Consider the following 21,495-nt stretch of genomic DNA (forward strand, 5'->3'; position numbering starts at 1 on the left):
ATAGTGAAGGGAGAAGGGAAAGAGGCCAGAGAGGAGAAAATCCTGAGCAGGGCAGTAGGCAGGCCAAGCGTAGGGATGAGAAGTAGGTGGTCAGACCTGGAGTGTATTATGAAGGCCATGATGTTATTCAGGAGGTAAGGTAGAGCTGGGCATGGTGGCACACACGTTTGATCCTAGCACTTAGGAGGCAGAGGCAGGTGAATGTAGGAGTTCGAGACCCGTCTGGTCTATATAGTGAGTTCCAGCCAGCCTAAGCTGCATAATGAGACCCTGTCTCGAAACACAAACAGCTCAGCCGGGCGGTGGTGGCGCACGCCTTTAATCCCAGCACTCGGGAGGCAGAGGCAGGCGGATCTCTGTGAGTTCGAGACCAGCCTGGTCTACAAGAGCTAGTTCCAGGACAGGCTCCAAAACCACAGAGAAACCCTGTCTTGAAAAACCAAAAAAAAAAAAAAAAAAACACACAAACAGCTAGGCGGTAGTGGCACACAGAGGCCGGTGGATCTCTGTGAGTTCGAGGCCAGCGTGGTCTAGGAGAGTGAGTTCCAGGACAGCCAGGACTACAACACAGAGAAACCCTGTCTCAAAAACACAACCAAACAACAAATCAAACAAAAAACTCAACAACGACGAAAAAGAGGTAAGATAGGCCAGAGCACAACTGGCCTGGGAGGAGGAAAATAAAGCGTTGTTGGGATTTGGTTTTTGACACCTACTGGGGCAACATAGAGTACCTATGACCAGAGGTGCTCTGGAGCGGCGTCGTGGCAGAAGGAGAATGGAACAAACTCTCAGGAGAGGTCCACATGGCTGTCAGAGAAGTAAGAGCTGGTGGAGAAATCCTCAAGACTAGCGATTCCAGGGTTAGGGTGGAGAGGACATGGGGACAGGACAGTCTCAGAGGCCAAGAGAAGCCTTTGAGCTCCTGCCTAAGTACAGACATCACAGATGTCTGCACCACACAAGGTGAGTAGCAGAGATTCCAGAGAGCTATAAGCCACCTGACCACAAGGAGAAAAGGGGTAAAGGTGGCAGTCGGGCTCTCCCTCCCCCTTCTCCCCCTCCCCCTTTCTCTGTAGTTTCACTGTTTAGCTCTGGCTGTCCTGGAACTTGCTTTGTAGACAAGATTGACCTGGAACTCAGAAATTGGTGTGCCTCTGCCTCTCAAGTGCTGGGATTAAAGGCCTGCACCACTACTGCCCAGCATAGAGAACCAATTTTTTTTTTTTTTTTTTTTTTTAATTCGAGACAAGATTTCTCTGTAGCTTTGGAGCCTGTCCTGGAACTAGCTCTTGTAGACCAGGCTGGCCTCGAACTCACAGAGATCCTCCTGCCTCTGTCTCCCGAGTGCTGGGATTAAAGGCGAGCGGCACCACGCCTGGCCCGAGAACCAACTCTTAAAAGTTGTCTTCTGACCTCTGCACTCATGAGCACACACGAATGAACGGATAATCAAATGTAAAGGTTAAAAGTGGAGAAACAGACAAGTGGATCGGCTTTGAAAAGTCTGGTTTATGGCTTCACCAAGATCAGGATCCTCAATGACCCCATGGTAGGACTGAAGAGAACCAGGGGCCAGAACTAAGATAACTGCCTGCACCCTAGTTCCTGTGTGGGTGGAAGTGCCGGCCTTGTTTTGAAACTGTCCTTCCTTCCCCATTGACAGTAAAATGCAGCCTCTGCAAAAGGGACCCACGTGGTGGCAATGTGCATCACGGCCAATTTCCCACGGAGAAAGCCTGTGTTCTCCAACCCCATATGACTATTCCTGACTCCAGTGCTGTTGGAGGATTCCCTGCTCATGATGTGATGTCTTCTAGGCATCAGGGCCAGGCAACTCCTTGGGGGAAGAGGCTTCGACTGGTGACTGGTCAGCGTAGGGGCTGCTACTGGGTGGGCGCTCATCTCCAGAAACTAAGTGCCTTGCCCGGCAAGAATTCCCATCTTACCCGCACACAAAAGGCCAGTCGGTGCTTGTAGAATCCAGGAGTGGGCTGAGTGGAAGGACACGGTGTGGGCGACGGTCCAGACCAGGACCCACTGCATACATAGGGCTCGAGGCCCAATCCCCGCTCCATCAAGCTCTCCGTCCCCTCCCGGCCCTACCCTCCCTTTCCAGACCTCTAGAAAGGTGGTCTGCCCAGGGCATTGGGCGCCGCCTGAGGGCACTGAAGGAGATGCAGCTAGGCCCCGCCCACCGGAACGCCCCCTACCGACCCTTGCGGCCTCGAAATGAGGTTCCGGCTGTTCCAGGGGCGCATATGGTTGCCCTGGAGACTGGACAACACCCCCCTCCTCTCTGCCCGCCTCCAGCACGCAGGCCTGAAGTGGTTGCCATGGCTGCAGGAGGCGAGGGGGCGCGGAGCCCAAAGCCACGCCCCATCCTTTGTAGCCCCGCCCCGTCCCCAGCCCCGCCCTCCCTGCCGCCCTCGCTGTTGCTGCCGCGGCTCTGCTAGGGGTCTGCGGGGCTGTGGCCGGTGCAGCTGAGGTGCGGCTCAGAGCGGAGACGCGGGGGCAGTGCCAGGCGCAGGCCAAGAAGGGCTGGGCCGTTCACTCGGGATGCGGCGCTGAGGCCCAGCATGGCCGCCTTGGGCCCCACCTTCCCACTGCACCGGCTAGTCTGGGCGAACCGGCACCGCGAACTGGAGGCCGCGCTGCACAGCCGCCAGGTGAGGACCCGCAGTGGATCCGGTTGGTCCCCCCTGCCGAGGTGCGGAATTCATCCTGCAATACACTTGCCCCCGCTCTGCTCCACAGCCGCATTCTGACTCCTTACCTTCAGCTCTGTCTGAAGCCCAGGTCACCTGCCCTTTAGCTGCATCTCCCCGCTCTGGGCCTAGCTCTGTTCTCTGCACACTTCATATTGCATTAAGCTCCGGATTCACCCTCCAACTCTGAGCTAGATTAAGGATGAGAACCTTGCTCTTGGTCCTCAAGTCGATCCAGACTCTTGACATCTCTCACTAGACTCTGCAGCTAGGCCCCCAACTCAAGCTAGCAGCGGGCAGGAGAAATGAGCAAACCCTTGTCATTAGCTCTCACTGCCCCCTTTAACCCAGCATCCTCCAGCCCACATAGGCCACCCTCTATCTTCTCACTGACCCGGTTACTCTCCTTATTTCCGTAGTAACTCTAGCTCTTTTCAGTCCGGTGACCTCCTTGCCTTGGCTCTCCCTTGCCTTGTGTTGAATGTCCCATCTCCCTCAGCACAACATTGAACAGGAGGATCCCCGAGGGCGGACCCCCCTGGAGCTGGCTGTGTCCTTGGGGAACCTGGAGTCTGTGAGAGTCCTTCTTCGACATAATGCCAACGTGGGTAAAGAGAGCCACCAGGGCTGGGCAGGTACTATGCAGGGCAGGGTTTGGTGGGTGGGAGTGAGTAGTCGAGCCTGGGGTCACTAAGAGGGCTTTCCTAGCGATCATTCATCTCCAGTCCTGCAGGAGGCAGTCAGCACTGGAGACCCTGAGATGGTACAGTTGGTACTTCAGTATCGGGACTTCCAGAGGGCCACACAGAGGTTGGCTGGCATTCCAGAACTGCTCAATAAACTCCGTCAGGTATGGTAGGGTACAGGATGTGGTCAGTAAGGAAGTGAGGTAACACAACAGGGGCCACCAAGTCCCTGTGACAGGCCTGGCCTTTGAAGAGTTAAGTACATAGGCTGTGCAGTATGTTTCCCATCTATGTGTTTACCTCTGCCAAAGGGCATGTAAGCAATAGAGGATCCAGGCCCATGCATATGAGACTGGTCTTTTGGAAGGAAAACATTTACCAGCACAGCACTAAGGGTCCCTGATGCCAGGAATCTCTTGGGCCTGTTAGGGAAGGTAAATTTCCAGAAGGGTGACTGGGTAGAGATGGCCTGGACCCTGGAATCCCTACTTCATCCTTAAGCTTGCAAGGGGCAGAAGCACCCTTGTGCCTGGAAGGGTCATTGTGTCCCCTTTCCAGATCAGGACTCAGAGACACAAAAAAGACAAAGGCCCTTGGAGGGCCCCCACAGTGGCCTGTGGGCCGTGTTGATGTTGACTGGAGGGCCCCCACAGTGGCCTGTTGGCCGTGTTGACGTTGACTGGCCCCAGGCCACCGGTGCTTATAGTTTCCTTATGTATAGAATATTTTAGGGTCTCTCCTTGGCAGGGTGTGATTGGAGTGGGAGTGTAGCTGGGTCACGGCATTGCAGCATAATTTGTGGGCTCCCAAAGAATAATGGGGGACTATGAGCCTCAAAGCCTACTAGGCTAGGGCACCAGACCACAGGCCCTAACAGGCAGCTTTGGTCTCTCTTAGGCCCCTGATTTCTACGTGGAAATGAAGTGGGAGTTCACCAGCTGGGGTGAGTGGGGACCAACTGACTGCTAGGCTTGGAGCGGGCTCTTTGGGGAAGGTTCCCGATGGCTATGAGACTCCTTGCAGTACCCCTTGTGTCTAAGATGTGCCCGAGCGATGTATACCGCGTGTGGAAGCGTGGTGAGAGCCTGCGAGTGGATACCAGTCTCTTGGGCTTTGAGCACATGACCTGGCAACGTGGCCGGAGGAGCTTCATCTTCAGGGGTCAGGGTGAGCTCTGGGGCACTTACTGCATGGACAGATGTGAATGGCATGCTCAGATTCTCCCTGTGACTTCTGCACTTCCTGGAAGTGGAGACTGAAGCTGAGGATGGAGAGGGACCCAGGGGCTGAGAGTGTATCTACTTAGCAGCAGGTGACTGAGGATAGCTCACTGATCCGTTCCCCTCCTGTGACACCCCTGCCACTGACAGAGGCAGGAGCCTTGGTGATGGAGGTGGACCATGACCGGCAGGTGGTGCACACAGAGACACTAGGTCCAGCTCTGCATGAACCGGAAGCTCTGCTGGCTGCCATGCGGCCCAGTGAGGAACACGTAGCCAGTCGCCTCACCTCACCTATTGTCTCCACCCACCTGGACACTCGCAATGTGGCCTTCGAGAGGTCAGTTGGGGCCTGGCACAGCATGGGTGGTGATGGAGGAGAGATAGGAAAACACGCATTTTTTAAAAAGTTAGGGTCTCTAGCTAGGAGGTGGTGGAGCACGCCTTTAATCCCAGCACTCGGGAGGCAGAAGCAGGAGGATCTCTGAGTTCACGGCCATACTGGTCTACAAGAGCTAGTTCCAGGACAGGCTCCAAAGCTACAGAGAAACCCTGTCTCGGAAAAAAAAAAAAGTTAGGGTCTCACTATGTAACCCAGGCTGGTCTTGAACTAGAGATCTTTCTGTTTCAAATCCTGGGTGCTGAGATTATAGGTGTGTGTGTGTGTGTGTGTGTGTGTGTGTGTGTTACCACGCCCAGTGTAAACCAACATTAATAAAAGCAGAACTATCCTTAAGGTCCCTGATACTTATGGGAGGCTGATCCCCCTTCGCTAGAGGCTGCTTAGATTGGGGTACAAGGGTTACTATGGTTTGTATTAAAAAATATGCCATTGCCACAGTTAACTTTTTAAAAGTTTTATCATCTCAAAAAGTAACCCTTTACCTGCGGTCTGCCTTCAAGCAGTCCTAAGTATCCACTAATCTATTCTCTGTTGCTATTTGCACGTGAATGAAATTGAAAATATGTTGCTTTTTGTGTATTGATTTGTTACTTTGTTTTCAAGGTCTATCCAAACTGTAACTATAGCATGAAACTCTTCATTCTTTTTTTTATGGCTGAATAGATCGTGCACGTACCATAATTACTTTTTTTTTTGGTTTTTCGAGGCAGGGTTTCTCTGTAGCTTTGGTGCCTGTCCCGGAACTAGCTCTTGTAGACCAGGCTGGCCTCGAACTCAGAGATCCGCCTGCCTCTGCCTCCCAAGTGCTGGGATTAAAGGCGTGCGCCACCACCGCCCGGCTCATAATTACTTTTTTTAAGATTCACTTATATTTTATGTGTATGAGGGTTTTTTTGCCTGCATGTATCTATGATCATTGTGTGCATGCAGTGCCCAAAGAGACCAGAAGAGGCATCAGAGCCCTCGGAACTGGAGAGAGATGATAGTACGCCACCATGTGAGTACTGGGAACTGATACCAGTTTTATAAAAACAGGTAAAATGTTCTTCACCTCTGAGCCATCTCTCCAGTCCTCATAATTATTCTTTACTTCTTTATTTATATAATTCCATCAGTAGACATTTGAGTTATTCCTACAGTTTGCCTATTAGGAATAATCAAACTATGTACTTTTATATAAATTTTGTGTGAACATTTCATTTCTCCTGGACATATTCCTAACCTTTGAGTGGAATTGCTGGGTTAGATAACAACTCAATTTTTTTTTTTTTGTATGAGGAAATGCCAGACTTTTTACCAAATGGCCTGAATCATTTTATATGGCCTCCAACAGTGTGAGGGTTCCAGTTTCTCCACATTTTCACTGATGCTTGCTATTGGTCATTATCTGATTCTTGCATTCCAGCTAGGCTGGTGAGTGGGATGTGGTGCCTCATTGTAGTTTTGATTGACATTTCTCTAAAAACTAATGATGCTGAAGTTTTCTCATGTGCAAATTGGGTCATTTTATTCATTTTTATTTTTTGACAAATGTCTATTCCAATTCTTGAGCTTGTTTTATTTTTGTTTGTTGACAGATTTTTCACTGTGTAGCCCTGGCTGTTCTGGAACTTACTCTGTAGACCTTGCTGGCTTCAAACTCAGAAATTTGTCAGCTGTCCTGACAATGAAGTGCAGTTGATCTCCTGCCTCAGTCTCTGAGTCCCTGGGGTTTATAGGTATCCACCACCACACCCGGTCAGATCATAATATAATTTCATTAATTTTAAACAATTAGATCTATATGTTTATTTTATGAGAGAACATTCTGCTTACATGTATGGGTGTGTACCATATATGTGCCTAGTACCCATGGAGGTCAGAGGAGGGCATTGGGTCCCCTGGACCTGGAATTAAGGAAAGTTGTGAGCTACTATGTGGGTGCTGGGAATGGAACCTGGGTCCTCTAAAAGAGCAATATGTAAGCCAGGTGGTGGTGGCGCACACCTTTAATCCCAGCACTCAGGAGGCAGAGGCAAGTGGATCTCTGTGAGCTCAAGGCCAATTTGGTCTACAGAATGAGTTCTGAGACACAGAGAAAGCCTGTGTCTCGAAAAACAAACAAAAAAGCAATATGGCTTGTAACCACTAAAAGCCATCTCCCCAACCCTTCATTCTTAAGGTTTAGATTTGTTCATAGTGAAAATAAAAACATAACTTTATATTGGTTACATATTCTTGAACATTGCTACACTCATTATTTCCACTAGATTTTTAGTAAATTCCTTCATATTAAAATAAAAAGACTTGAGCCGGGCAGTGGTGGCGCACGTCTTTAATCCCAGCACTTGGGAGGCAGGCGGATCTCTGTGAGTTCGAGGCCAGCCTGGTCTACAAGAGCTAGTTCCAGGACAGGCTCCAAAGCTACAGAGAAACCCTGTCTCGAAAAACTAAAAAAAAGCCAGACGGTGGTGGCGCACGCCTTTAATCACAGCACTTGGGAGGCAGAGGCAGGCGGATCTCTGTGAGTTCGAGACCAGCCTGGTCTACAAGAGCTAGTTCCAGGACAGGCTCCAAAACTACAAAGAAACCCTGTCTCGAAAAACAAACAAGCAAAAACAAACAAACAAACAAAAAAACAAAAAGACTTTATTTGTATGAGTGTTTGCTTGCATATGTGTGTGTGTACTGCCTGAGGAGGCCAGAAGGAGGTATCAGAACCTTGGAGCCGAAATAACAGGTGTGTGTGAGCAGCCTGATATAAGTACTAGATTCAAATTCTGGTCCTGTGATAGAGCAGGAAATGCTCTTACCACTGAGCCATCTATCTAGCCCCAATATTTTTTTTCAAATTGCCACCACCACTCAGGAGCTAGAGGCAGGTGGATCTCTATGAATTCAAGACCAGCCTGGTTTACATAGTGAGTTCTAGGACAGCCAGGGATATGTGTTTGTCTCAAATAGCAACAAGAGGAAACAATCATCCCAGATGTTTTATCATCTCAATAATAAATGCTTCTGTATTTCCACACAATTTTTAACATCATTGTCATAGCTAACAATAAATAACAATAAAACAATTACTCTTCACTTCTGGTCTTGCCCTTGTGCAGATGTTCTAGCCGTCCAGTCCTAGTCCAGGCCCCTCCATGTGTCACTGTGGGCAGGGACCTTGGCAATTGAGTAGTCAGGGCCACCGGCTCGCTGAAGGAACGTTTGCTGTGTACTGGGGGAGGGGTGCGTGTCCTCACTACTCCTGTCTGGTCTGTTGTGGTTGTGTACTAGGCGAGGGGTGCGTGTCATCACTACTCCTGTCTGGTCTGTTGCAGGAACAAATGTGGTATCTGGGGATGGCGGTCTGAGAAGATGGAGACTGTTAGTGGCTATGAGGCCAAGGCAAGAGGGGCTACTGGGCTAGGGGACTTAGGGATAGGATAGCCTTGTGGGACCTGGGGGCTGCTCCTTTACCCTTCATGCTGTGGAGAGAGAGGTGAGATCGTTTTTTTTTTTTTTTTTTTTTTTTTTAAAAAAAAGATTTATTAATTCTGTATACATGGTTCTTCCTGCATGTATGCCTTCAGGTCAGAAGAGGGCACCAGGTCTCATTACTGATGGTTGTGAGCCACAATGTGCCATGTGGTTGCTGGGAATTGAACTCAGGTCCTCTGGAAGAGCAGTCAGTGCTCTTAACCTCTGAGCCATCTCTCCAGCCCCGTTTTGTTTTTTGTTGTTGTTGTTGTTGTTGTTTTTTTCTTTTTCTTTTTTTTTTTTTTTTGCCAAAGTAACTTTCTATGGCCCAGAGATCCAGCCCCTGCTGACCCCTCCTTAGGCTCTGAGATGAAATAAGGGGTGTTTTTGTTTTGTTTCTCTTGCCTCTCTGACTACATGTCCCTGTTAGTGACTCCTGGGGTTCAGACCCTACCATTTGCTCTCCTGTGGGGAAATTTTTTGTGTCTCAGGGAACAGAAGGACTTGGATCCTGGGCTGATGAAAACCAGGCTCTGAACCCTGCGTTCCCCATGTATCCCCCGATCCTCAGGTGTACAGTGCCACCAACGTGGAGCTGGTGACACGCACAAGAACGGAGCACCTCTCTGATCAAGACAAATTAAGGAGCAAAGGTAAACCCAGGTGCGACTGCCTGCCGCCTGGTCATTCTGTGGTCCGGGCCAGGGCTTGACCACCCCGGCAGGGTGGGAGGCCTCCCTCTCTCCCAGAACCCTCTCTCTCCCATTCAACAGGGGGCTCCCAGGCAGACAATGGCGGAACACAGGCTGGGGAGTTGCCCAAAGTTCCCTCATGGTTCCCACTACTTCTTCTCAGGGGGGAAGACTCCGTTCCAGTCCTTCCTGGGGATGGCCCAGCAGCACTCCTCCCACAGTGGGGTGAGCGTGGCTGGGGGAGGGCTGGGCCAGACTGGGGTGGGTGGGGCACTTTCTGTTCATACTGAAGGCTAAGTCCTGCCCTGGGGTCCACCCAGGCTCCAGTGCAGCAGGCAGCCAGCCCCACCAACCCCACAGCAATTTCCCCCGAGGAGTACTTTGACCCCAGTTTCAGCCTGGAATCAAGAAACATCGGCCGCCCCATTGAGATGTCCAGCAAAGTACAGAGGTGAGGTCTGGGGTCAGGTTGGAGAGTCCCACCAGAAGACCTTGGGCAGCGGCAGAGTCCTGCCATGCATGGAGTGCATTGCAGTGAGGGGTCTGCTCACCTAGTCGGCTTCTCTCTGGACGAGCTCCAGAGGGTGGGCGCATGTTTGACACCCAGCATGTACCTGGGCCCAGGGAGTTGGTCATACGTGGGTGACATCACCAATGTATTTGCCTTTTTTTTTTTTTAAGATTTTTATTTATTTATTATGTACACAACATTCTGCCTCCATGTATGCCTGCAGGCCAGAAGAGGGTGCCAAATCTCATTACAGATGGTTGTTAGCCATGTGGTTGCTGGGAATTGAACTCAGGTCCTCTGGAAGAACAGTCAATGCTCTTAACCACTGAGCCATCTCTCTAGCCCGTATTTTCTTTTTGTTTGTTTATTTTGGGCTTTATGGTACAGGGTTCTACTTTGTAGCCCTGGCTTGTGGCTCATTATGTAGCTCAGGCTGGCCTCCAACTCAAAACAGTCCAAGTGGTGGGATTACACCAATCCTGGCTTCTTTTTCTGTTCAACTCAGTGAGCATGTGCCAGGAACTAGAGCATGGCAGAGCGGGAAGAGCTTACAGCTCTGCTGCCCAGTGGTCTATATCCCAAGGAGATGATCTTCCCTCCTGGGAGTCTGTTTTCTTCTTTAGAAGATGTTCATGTCACACGGATGTAGTCACGGCGACAGTGCCTTAGAGCAGATCTAACAGACTCCACGCAGCCTCAGGTGTCTCTACTCACACACTGATTGGAGATGGGATTTAAACCCCGAAGTCGAGAACAGCCCTTTTGTGTTTGTGTGGCCAGCACACTCAAGCGTATAGTGCCGACAAGCTCTAGACAGAGACAGGGCTGTGGACAAGGCCCAGAGATGAGCCCAGGCTGGCTCCTGCCCCTCCTCATGCAGATCAGAAGAGTGGCACAGAGCCCTCAGCCCCAGAAATGGGCCAAGGGCTGAGACACCTCGGGCTTTAGAACCAGTGCTGAGTTCCTAGGGGCAACAGTCAATAGGAGCTGAGCAGGGAGAAGGGCACCACAGGCAGGTGACTGGAAAGGGTGAGGTGCCAGGGGTCCTAACCCACTTTCTCTGGTCGGCTGGATAGGTTCAAGGCAACGCTGTGGCTAAGTGAGGAGCATCCACTGTCCCTGGGTGATCAGGTGACACCCATCATTGACCTGATGGCCATCAGCAATGCTCATTTTGCCAAGCTGCGGGATTTCATCACGCTACGTCTCCCACCAGGCTTCCCTGTCAAGATTGGTGAGAAGACGACCAAGGGGCAACCAGGACGTAGGCATGACACCCCCGTCAGGTTTGGGGTTACTGCAGGGGGCAAGCAGCTCAAGCCTGGCTCTCTCCTCTCAGAGATTCCCCTCTTCCACGTGCTCAATGCCCGAATCACCTTCAGTAACCTGTGTGGCTGTGATGAGCCTGTAAGCTCGGTGTGGGTCCCTGCCCCCAGTTCTGCCATTTCGACTTCAGGTATGGCTGTAGCTCCAGGAGGGCGAGGCGACTGTTCAGCTGTCTGATCAGCCTTGGGGCTGAATGTGACCCCTGTTACCCTGCCTAGGAAGCCCTTTTCCATGTGAGGTGGACCCCACTGTGTTTGAGGTACCTGAGGGGTACAGTGTGCTGGGTGCTGAACGCAGTGAACCCCTTCGAGATGAGGATGATGACTTGCTGCAGTTTGCCATCCAGCAGAGCCTACTTGAGGCCGGCACAGAGGCAGAGCAGGTGGGATGATGCAGGTGGAAGGTAGGTCGTGACCTCTACAGCCACAGGTCTGAGGTGACAGTTCTGGGCTCTGGCTGCTGCAGGTGACTGTGTGGGAAGCCCTGACCAACACGCGGCCTGGCATTCTTCCTCCTCCCCAAGTCACGGTGTTTGAAGAGCAGCTTCAGCTGGAGCAGTAAGTCCCCTAGGAACACTGTGTGTGGGTCCTTGGCTGGCTGGTAGAGGGGAGGGATGGGAAACAAGAGAGTTCTAACCCCAGGGCTCCATACCTTCCCAAGACAAAATGCTGATCACTACAAGGAACAGGCCAGAGCCGGGCGATGGTGGTGCACGCCTTTAATCCCAGCACTTGGAAGGCAGAGGCAGGCGGATCTCTGTGAGTTCGAGGCCAGCCTGGTCTACAAGAGCGAGTTCCAGGACAGACACTAAAGCTACATAGAAACCCTGTCTCGAAAAAAAACGAAAAAAAGGAACAGGCCAGGCCTAAAGAGTCTTGCTTGTCTCTCTTGTCTCTCACGATGACATGAGGTCATCTCACGAAGGCTTCTCTCCAAGCCTTCTCATTGGTCTGTTCTCCCCTCAACCCTTGTCCTCAAGGGCCCTCCAGGAGAGCTTGCAGTTGTCCACAGAGTCCATGGGGCCAGTATCTCCTCAGAGAACACCTCCATCCCCTGCACCCCCAAGTTTTGAGGAGCAGCTTCGCCTGGCCCTGGAGTTGTCTTCCAGGGAACAGGAGGAGCAGGAACGACGGGGTCAGCAGGAGGAAGAAGACCTACAGCGGATTCTGCGGCTGTCACTCACGGAGCACTGAGCTGGCTGGCCCTGGAGAGGCTCTCCCTCCGGGGTCATTCCTTCTGCCTGTTTTCTATTTATTTATTTATAAACTGCTGCTGAGCTTGGGGTCTGGAGCCCTGGAGGTAGGCTGGCAGTGTGGCCGAGGTGGAAATAAAGAGACCGTCAGCAGTGGGCTTGATGTCCTCCTTGGGCTGCAGCCAGGGGGACACTGGGTGAGGGACGACTGAGGATGGTGACCTCAGCTCCAGCTTTGGATCCTCTTGCTCTTCAGCTGTAAAATAAGGCCATCCCCTCACAGAGCCGGTGTTCCAGGAGATTCCGAGATTTCCCCTGGGTGCGTGCATCCCCAGCACCTGGCCCATACTCCTGCTGGGGAGAAAAAAAGGCTGGGACCCCTTATTCTACCCTTTCCTAGGGAAGCTTCCTCCCTCGTCCCTGCAGCGTAGGCACAGATTCCTACCCAGATCCAAATATCTTCTACCAGAGGGACTTTAAGCAAGTTACACCCCCACCGGCTACGGCAATAGTTGGGGAAGAGGCTCAGCCTTGTCTGGTTTACCACTACAGTGGACTTGAAATGCCTATGAGCTTTGTGGACTATTGCTAAGACCCAAACTCATTTCCTTAGAAGCTTGTTTATCTCCTACATTTCCTCAGAGTGGAGGAAAGAAGGCCAAGTGAAAAAGAGAACAAGTATGGAATGGAACTATAGATTAAAGACTCAGTACCCCGAGGCATGGTGGCAGAAGTCTTTAATCCCAGTACTTGGGAGGCAGATGCTGGCTGGTGGATCTCTGTGAGCTCCAGGCCAGCCTGATCTACATAGTGAATTCCAAGCATGTCAGAGATACGTAGCAAGACCCTGTCTCAAAAAAAAAAAAAAAAAAAAAAAAAAAAAAAAAAAGACTCCAGACAGTGATGGACAGTGGTGGCACACTCCTTAAATCCCAGCAGTCAGGGGGTAAAAGCAGGCAGATCTCTGTGAGTTCGAGGCCAGCCTGGTCTACAGCTAAGGCTGTTACACAGAGAAACCCTGTCTTGAAAACCAAAAAAAAAAACCAAAAAACTATCGTTCTTGCTCCTTCCTTGAGGTTCAAAGCTAATCAGGTGATTTTACGAGGTGTAGCAAGGAGGTTGGGCGCTTCCTGTGGGAACTGCGATTGAGGCCAGGGGGAGAAAGTAAGGTCTGGGCCCCTCACCTGCGCCCCGCCCTTGGCCCCACCCTCAGCCACGCCTCCGGCGTGGACGGGGCGGGGCGAGCTGATCCGAGACTGGAGGGGAGGGGCCGCGGCCGCTCGGTACGAGCTACGTGAGGCCGGACTGGGCATGAGTCGGGCCCTTTAAGGGCCGCTCCCAAGTAGGTGCACTGCCCAAGTGGCTCCAATCTCTCCTTCCTGGTCGTGCGAAGGCAGAGTCTGACCGAAGGGCTGTGGGAGGGGTCGTGCCGGGTTCTCGTCCAGGTGACCCGGGCCTGGCTTTATGGCGCTGGTCACAGTGAGTCGCTCGCCGCCGGCTAGTGGCCACTCCACGCCTGTGGGACCCACGGTGAGTGTAGCTTGGACTTACCCTTTCGCAGTTGCCTGCCAGCTGGGCCTAAGGGAGTACGTCCTGCCCCTGGCAGACGGCCTCACGCCTGGGAGTAGGCGGAGAGGGACCTTCTTGAGTCTCACGTTCCAGGACACATGGGAGGTCCTGAAGCTTCCAGGAGCTCGACCTAGGTAGATGTGGAGTCCTGAGAGCCAGCCCAGTTTGCAGAGGCCCAGATTCGCCCAGATCCCTCCCACACTCTGTTACCCCCTACCCTGGGAGCCCCGCTGTGGCCGGATCCTGGTCGGGACTCCCCTGAGGCCTGTGGAGGGGATCGGCTTCAGAGGGAGGAGATTTTTTTTTCTTCCCACTTAGGGTTTCCCTGAGGGAAGAGGAGGAGAGGTTTGGGGTGCTTCCTTTCCTGGGGGCTGCTCGCTCACTCGGTCCCCGGGCTGCTTTCTCAGCAGGACCGAGTGGTCAGGCGCAGAGGCCGTCTCCAGCGCAGGTGAGTCCCTTCTCACTCACGACACATGGCTTCCTTGTAGCCTGTGGCCTGGTCGCTGCCATTGTGAACTCCAGGTGTCTTGTTTGGACCAAGGACTCACTGAAGTATTCTCAGATAAACCCAGGCTTAGGTGAGAGCCAGGTGCTGTGGGTAGAACTGGCAAACATTACATCCCTGGCTTGTGGAAGAACCAGCAGGGCTACCTTGGCCCTGGTCAGTGGATGATTTCACACATTACCAGAACTTTGGCTCAGGCCAGTGATCACAGGCCCAAGGGCAGGATAGGACCTGAAGCTGTATAGGTGCCTAGGCAAGCTTCGAGCATCTGAACCTACCCAAAAAAGAGACACATCCCCGATGAGAGCCCAAGGCTGGCCCTCTGGGTGCTGCACTGCCAGGGTCCTGATTAAGAACGCAAACTGCCTCACTCCGGGAGGGCTGTCTCAGAAGAGCAGGCCAGCAATCCATTTCAGCAATCCCTTCAGGGGACTCACCCTTGCTAAAGTTTGAAAACCTATGACCAGAGCCATTTCCCTGTCGCTCTGCCAGGCAGAGCTTTGCGGTACTCCGAGGGGCTGTTCTGGGACTTCAGAATGGAGATGGCAATGATACAGCTGAGGCCGGCTCTGAGTCAATGGAGGAAGCCCTGGGTGAGAAACAGCCCACTGAGGACCAGACCGACAATGGGCAAGAATTCCAGAGCCCCTGGAAACAAGTGCAAAGACAGCACCTGCACCTCATGGTGGAGCTGCTGAGGCCACAGGATGACATCCGCCTGGTAAGGGGCCCAGCAGAGTTTTTATCTATTGAGGAGCAATACTGTGAGATTAGGGCTCACCCAGGCAATTGGGGGGGATTACCCAAACCCCAAGAACTCTGCCATTTCAGCCAGAGGCATCTTAACAGGGCAAGGGCTTATCTTTCTCCAGAGGACTGTGAAAGACAAGGGAGCTTTGTCCTGCATGACCCAAGAGATGGGGGTACATGAGGGAGGTTTCTGTTAATCCACAGGAGACCCCTATTGATACTAGTGAGCTGCCCAGAAATGGACTCACACTCCCAGGGTTTGTGAAGCACGCCTTGGCAACTGGTGTGCCAGGCAGGCAAACAGAGCTCCCACAGAAGACTGGGGTTTACTGGAACCTAAGAGCCAGCTCCCGAACTTGTGTGTGTGTAGGCAGATACTTGCTGTTAGTAAAAGTATGAAAAACAAGATGCAGGCTTTGGTAAAGCAGAGTTCAGAACAGGAATGTTGTTCTTTTTTTATTTTTATGTTATTTGGTGTTTTGCTTGCATATATGTCTGTGTGAGGGTGTCGGCCCTGGAACTGGAGTTACAGACGGGTACGAGCTGCCATGTGGACGCTGAGAATTGAACTCCAGTCCTCTTAACCACTAAGCTGTCTCTCCAGCCCCAGGAGTGTTGTTCCAACCCATTATAAGATGAAATCCTTTTAGGATGAATGAGGCCCTACATCGTTCCTTTCGTAGAAGGCATTTCTCAAATAAAATATTGGCGAGTGGCAAGGTTTTTTAAAACCTCCTTGCAGGACTGGAGAGATGGTCCAGGGGTTAAGAGCTCTGATTGCTCTTCCAGAGGACCCTGAGTTCAATTCCCAGCACACACTGAGTAGCTCACAACTATCTCTAACTCCAGTCCCAGGATTGCTGACACTCTTCTGGTCTTTCTGGATACCAGGATGCATGTGGTGGACAGACATACATGCAGACAAAGCGTCCTTACAAGTAACATATTTAAAAAAAAAAAACAACTTGTTGCTAGGCAGAAATAAGGCTGCCTTGGGCGGGGGGAGAAAAACGAGGCTGCCTGCCTCTATTAGTGCTATCCTCCCTTCTTTTTTGGGGGGGGACGAGAGTGTTTCGAGACAGGGTTTCTCTGTGTAACAATGCTGGCTGTCCTGGAACTCACTTTGTAGGCCAGGCCTCGAACTCACAGAGATCTGTCTGCCTCTGCCTCCTGAGTGCTGGGATTAAAGTTGTGTATCACTGCACCCAGCTTCCCCACCTTTCCTTACACTCCCATTTAAGGCTTCTAAAGGCAGTTGAGCCATAAACTGCAAAATTTGAGTAGCACTGTGTCTTCACGTAGCCACTGATGGGCTCTATGGGAGCTGAGGGGAGCAGGGGCTAGCAAGGAGCAAGGTATGTCTATGTGGGAGTGAAGGACAGAGCCAGGAGCTCCTGTGATTCTGGGCTTCTTTCATTTTCCCAGGCAGCCCAGCTGGAGGCAGCCCGGCCCCCAAGACTCCGCTACCTGCTGGTAGTATCCACAGGAGAGTGTCTGAGTCAGGAGACCATTCTTCTGGGGGTGGATTTTCCTGATAGGAGGTAGGAGCAGGGAGAGGAGGGTTGGGGCAGAGATGTGAGGTGCTAAGGGCCAATGGCTCTCCTGTCCCCTGTTAGCTCTCACAGCTGTACCCTGGGCCTGGTCTTGCCCCTCTGGAGTGATACCCAGGTGTACCTGGACGGCGATGGGTAAGAGGTGGCAACAGGAGGGGGAAGAGGAGAAAGGGGAGGCAGGCATTACAAAGCAATGGGACTGGGGCTGGGACCTGCTCTTCTACTGCTTGATCTTGGGAAAGTCACCTGACTCGGCCTCAGCCTCCCCCAACCTGACAAATGAACAGGTTCTCTGAAAGCCTGGTATTTGGTCCCTGGGTCTCCTGCAGGGGCTTCAGTGTGACATCTGGTGGTCTGAGCCGAATCTTCAAACCCATCTCCATCCAGACCATGTGGTAAGTACTGCAGTGGCCTAGCCTTAGGCCAGGAGAGGGAACCAAGTAAGACCACGTGTCTTAGCCTCTCTTTCTTGTCCCAGGGCCACGCTGCAGGTGTTGCACCAGGCATGTGAGGCGGCTCTAGGCAGTGGCCTTGTGCCAGGGGGCAGTGCCCTTGTCTGGGCCACTCACTATCAGGAGAAACTGAACTCTGACCAGGGTTGCCTCAATGAGTGGATGGCCATGTCTGACCTGGAGTCCCTGCGACCACCTATTGCTGAGCCTGGACAGTCAGTGCTGGGGAGGGGAAGGATGGGGGGGGGACCCCAGTGAGGGAAAGACCTCTTACTGAAGGATCACTACCAGGGCCTCAGAACAGGAGCAGATGGAGCAGGCGATCCTGGCTGAGTTGTGGCAGGTGCTGGACAGCAGTGACCTAGAGAGTGTCACTTCCAAAGAGGTGGGCAGGGTGGCTATGTCTGGGGCCTGAAACTCCAGCCCTGAGGCATTCCCCAGTCCCTGACTGTAGCTCTGTGTAGATGGGCCAGGGTACCATCCTCAGAAGCTTCACAGGCTTGGGGACCTGAACTCTCTCCCTTGCGCCACACCCATAGATCCGCCAGGCCCTGGAGCTGCGTCTGGGATGCCCTCTCCAGCAGTACCGTGACTTTATTGACAACCAGATGTTGCTGCTCATGGCCCAGCAAGACCGGGCCTCCCGCATCTTCCCCCACCTCTACTTGGTGAGTGCAGGCTGCTAGAGGTAGGGACCAGGTCACCCATGAGCTACCGTGACAGGTCCTGTAGCTAGAGACAAGCCGCGGGAGCCCGGTGCTCTTCTGCTCCCACTCCACAGGGCTCTGAGTGGAATGCTGCCAATATGGAGGAACTTCAGAGAAACAGGTAGGGTCCCCAGCCTCAGGGCTGCCAGTCATTCTCTCAGCCTTCCGTGACCAGTTTCTGGAACCTGAGATCACCCTCAGCACTGCTGTTTCTGCTTTAAGCAAGTCCTGGGGATGTTGGATTCACTTGGGTTCTAAGGCCTCAGCAGCCTGGCCATTGGCCCCACTATTCACACATGACAGTGCAGGACTGAGGTCTGAGCTGTGCTGAGACAAGGGGCGCTGGTGGACACTTGCCAAGCAGAAGAGGTTCCTTCCCACCTGGTCACTTCTTCAGGCAGAAGAAAATACCTTCTTCTAGTAAGGATGTGGTTGCCACTTGTGAAACACACCTGCCATCCCCACCATGGGCTTCTGGGAGACCTGCTACAGCCTTTATCACCTGTTGCTGAGAGCCCCTAACCTCAGCTTAGGTTCTCAGAATCATGGAAGAGGGTTAGTGTTGCTGCCTCGTCAGGGAAACTCATTCCCAGCAGAGTCAACAGTGTGCGCAAGGTTGACCGGCTGCTGGCTCAGTTCTCTTCCTGCTCCAAGTGTTGTCATCCCCTGACTCAAAACCAAGAACCAAACAGAGATGGCCAGTGAGCCTGGTTCCTTGGCCACATCAGTCTGGTTTTGGAACAGGGTAAGCCACATCCTGAACATGGCCCGAGAGATTGATAACTTCTTTCCTGACCGCTTCAAGTATCACAACGTGCGTGTCTGGGATGAGGAGTCCACACAGCTGCTGCCCTACTGGAAGGAGACACACCGCTTCATTGAGGATGCCAGGTTGGGCTCCTCCCAGCTTCTGCTGCCCCAGCCCACACAGAACTGGCTAAGCCCAGCTCCCAGTGGGGACTGGTGCCCTCCTGCCCATCTTGTCCTCTCTATCCTCATGTCCTCTCTGCTGGGTCCTATTCCCTTATCTGCCTGCCCCTTGCCAGTCTACAGGCTACTGGGGTTGAGGGAGAATGGACTGACCACATCCCACCTCCACAGAGCACAGGGCACTCGGGTGCTAGTCCACTGTAAGATGGGTGTCAGCCGTTCTGCTGCCACGGTGCTGGCCTATGCCATGAAACAGTATGGCTGGGGCCTGGAGCAAGCCCTGATCCACGTGCAGGAGCTCCGGCCCATCGTGCGCCCCAACCCTGGCTTCCTGCGCCAGCTACAGACCTACCAGGGCATTCTAACTGCCAGGTATAGGGGGAGGGGACAAGGGAGAAGTTGATGTGTATACTGGGGGGTGGCTGCTATGTCACTCAAAGCTGACTCAGAGCCACCTCCTCACAGCCGGCAGAGCCATGTCTGGGAGCAGAAAGTGGGTGTGGTCTCCCCCGAGGAGCCCGTGGCACCTGAAGTTTCTACGCCATTGCCGCCTCTTCCACCAGAACCAGGGGGCAGTGGGGAGGTGATGGTTATGGGTTTGGAGGAGAGCAAGGAAACCCCCAAAGAAGAGCTTGGGCTGAGGCCCCGCATCAATCTCCGAGGAGTCATGCGTTCCATCAGTCTCCTGGAGCCATCTTCAGAGCCAGAGAGTACTCCAGAGGCTGGAGACCTGCCCGAGGTGAGGCTGGGCTGGAGAGCTCTGTCTGGCAGAAGAGAATATGGGAGCAAGTGCTGGAGCTTGACTTAGGGCCCCGTAGGCCCCTCACAGTACGGTGTTGTCTTGCCTCTTCCACACTGACCACCTTACACTTTTCTGTGCCAGGCAACTCAAGACACCCTGAGTACCTAAAGATGGGGACCACCTTTGGGCTCCTCCTTTTATGCCAAGCCAGGCAAGAGCAGTGGCCCCAGGGGCTAAGCAGTTGCAGGTCTGACTTGGAACATGGAACAGTCCAGTCGTTTCCTAAGGGCCTTGGCTCCTAGCTTTGGAGTGAGCGTTGTGCCCAGGCCATGAGCTCCACTGCCAGCTGATGGCTGGAAAAGCTCCCTGCACTAGAGAGCAGAGGGGAGCGTTCCTGAAGTTCGTCCTGTGTGCCGAGGAGCAGAGAAGGCCTTTGCACTCCCACAGTCCACCTACTGATTAAGTCACAAGCATGTTGTGTGCTGAGCATTGTTTGGCACAAGCAAAGACAGGAAGCTGGCCCTTGCCTGAGGAAGCCAGGCCTCACATGTGACATGAGGTCACATGGCTGACCCAAAAGAAGGAATCTGTGCAGGCAGAACGTTTAGGTGCAGGGTATGGACCGACAGGGAGGCGTGGGTTGATGGTGAGTATTGTCAGAGGCAAGTGTCCTTGAGACACCCAGCCACTGGTGTCCACAGAGCTCCTTCCAGGCCTGGCACCTGTCAGGGTTGCAGCTGTGGCTCTCTGGGTTGAATGTGCAAAGGCAGAGGGGTGAGAGGGGAAGGTGGCTGAAGTCATGTGGTGAGCCAAGGAACAGGCTGGGTGTTGCTTTTTCCTTGGGAAGTGTGGCTCTGAGCGCCCTGTGGCTTTTCCTCTCCCACCCAGGTTTTCTCTTCCCATGAGCCTTCAGATGAAGAGCCTCTTCACCGCTTCTCTCAGCTTTCAGCAGCCAAAGGTGGTCAGCGAATTCGCAGGGGGCCTTGGCCTGCCCTCAAGTCTCGCCAGTCTGTGGTTGCCCTTCATAGTGCTGCCCTGGTGGCCAGCAGGACCCGGGCCTTCCAAGAGCAGGGGCGAAGGCAGGGGGAGGCTGGGATGTCCTCTCCACCGAGGCTCCGGAGAGTAGTGAGGCAGGCCAGTGTAGACGACAGCAGGGAGGAGGGTGGGGCCTAGGCCTCTATACCATGTCCCCTGGACACTAAGCAGACTCCTCAGATGAGCACCCTTTGCACCCGTGGGCCCGCACACTCCATACAGCTCCTCCCCAGCAGTACCTAGACCTTTGTCACTTCCTGCAGCTTTAGGTCTCAGGCCTGGGTCTACCTGTCAAGGGCTCACGACTTTTCTACATAAGGTATATGGGTAGACCCATTCCAGGTGCCTTTAAGGGTAGTCACACCCTGGTTTCATTTCCTACCAACTCTAACACTTTATGCAGCCATGGAATTAAAGCCAGAAATTTCTAGGGCAAGTTTCTGGTTCGTGTCCCCCTTGCCCTCGACTTCTGGCTGTTCTGTCCTGCTCCTTCCACCCTCTCCTACCGGTCGTACAGGCAGCTAGGCCAGGGGACCAGTGGCCACAGAGGCAGACAGCACTTTCAGTCCCCAGCCCCACAGGCTCTGAGGGCTCACAACTCCCCTTCCCCCCACAGCCGACCAGAGTCTCCGCTGCTGCCCTAAGTCATTCCGTGGCCCTCAAGGGCACTGGGCTAAAGGGAGTCTTCTTATTCTTGAAGACCTCTGGCCAGGCAAGTTTTTCATAGTCAAATAGTATCTGGCTTTGTCCTGAGAAATAAAAGCATTTTCATACTAAGTATTTTTCCATTTGGTGACAAAGCCATCTGTCTTTCAATCAGACCCTTCTCTGTTGACACCACACTCCCTCTCCTACCTGCTCCCAGGTGTCCTGTCACAGACCTGTTTTGGTTGAGTGGTGTGTTGTGGGAGGGGAAGGGGTGGCCAGTGCTATCTCCTCATCTCTAGGGAACAGCCTGGGTAAATGTTAGCCATCCTGCCCATCAACAGGAGCAGGGGGAGCAGGCATATAACGGGCATCAGACTTGTGGTTCTGCTGGCACAGGGAGTTAACTGTGAGGAAGCAGA

At 53.0% G+C, this 21,495-nt stretch overlaps 2 protein-coding genes across 6 annotated transcripts; both read left to right on the forward strand.

Moving 5' to 3' along the window:
* The first annotated feature begins 2,431 nt into the window (after positions 1 to 2,431).
* On the forward strand, positions 2,432 to 12,342 carry Ankrd13d (ankyrin repeat domain 13D). Of its 4 annotated transcripts, none has more exons than XM_057779609.1 (15): positions 2,432 to 2,669; positions 3,208 to 3,343; positions 3,434 to 3,558; positions 4,292 to 4,337; positions 4,418 to 4,561; positions 4,765 to 4,954; positions 8,326 to 8,392; positions 9,036 to 9,127; positions 9,320 to 9,381; positions 9,484 to 9,607; positions 10,744 to 10,901; positions 11,007 to 11,123; positions 11,212 to 11,375; positions 11,459 to 11,550; positions 11,973 to 12,342. In XM_057779609.1, exons 1-15 carry the CDS (start codon positions 2,580 to 2,582, stop codon positions 12,184 to 12,186), a joined length of 1,821 nt encoding a protein of 606 aa, XP_057635592.1. In that variant the 5' UTR covers positions 2,432 to 2,579; the 3' UTR covers positions 12,187 to 12,342. The 4 variants fall into 4 exon arrangements, with proteins under 4 accessions (XP_057635592.1, XP_057635591.1, XP_057635593.1 ...); XM_057779608.1 differs by having other exon boundaries at positions 9,036 to 9,117; positions 9,238 to 9,381; XM_057779610.1 differs by having other exon boundaries at positions 9,036 to 9,117; positions 9,477 to 9,607.
* Positions 12,343 to 13,466: 1,124 nt separating this feature from the next.
* On the forward strand, positions 13,467 to 21,185 carry Ssh3 (slingshot protein phosphatase 3). 2 transcript variants are annotated; one of them, XM_057779755.1, is made up of 14 exons: positions 13,467 to 13,715; positions 14,165 to 14,202; positions 14,752 to 14,980; positions 16,435 to 16,550; positions 16,626 to 16,697; positions 16,892 to 16,957; positions 17,041 to 17,229; positions 17,306 to 17,399; positions 17,554 to 17,682; positions 17,796 to 17,842; positions 18,466 to 18,612; positions 18,823 to 19,023; positions 19,117 to 19,390; positions 20,282 to 21,185. In XM_057779755.1, the coding sequence occupies exons 1-14, from the start codon at positions 13,650 to 13,652 to the stop codon at positions 20,564 to 20,566; spliced, it is 1,953 nt and encodes a 650-aa protein (XP_057635738.1). In that variant the 5' UTR covers positions 13,467 to 13,649; the 3' UTR covers positions 20,567 to 21,185. The 2 variants fall into 2 exon arrangements, with proteins under 2 accessions (XP_057635738.1, XP_057635737.1); XM_057779754.1 differs by having other exon boundaries at positions 13,468 to 13,715; positions 14,162 to 14,202.
* The last annotated feature ends 310 nt before the right edge of the window (positions 21,186 to 21,495 follow it).

This window comes from Chionomys nivalis, chromosome 8 (assembly GCF_950005125.1).
Source record: "Chionomys nivalis chromosome 8, mChiNiv1.1, whole genome shotgun sequence".
Taxonomy (NCBI): domain Eukaryota; kingdom Metazoa; phylum Chordata; class Mammalia; order Rodentia; family Cricetidae; genus Chionomys; species Chionomys nivalis.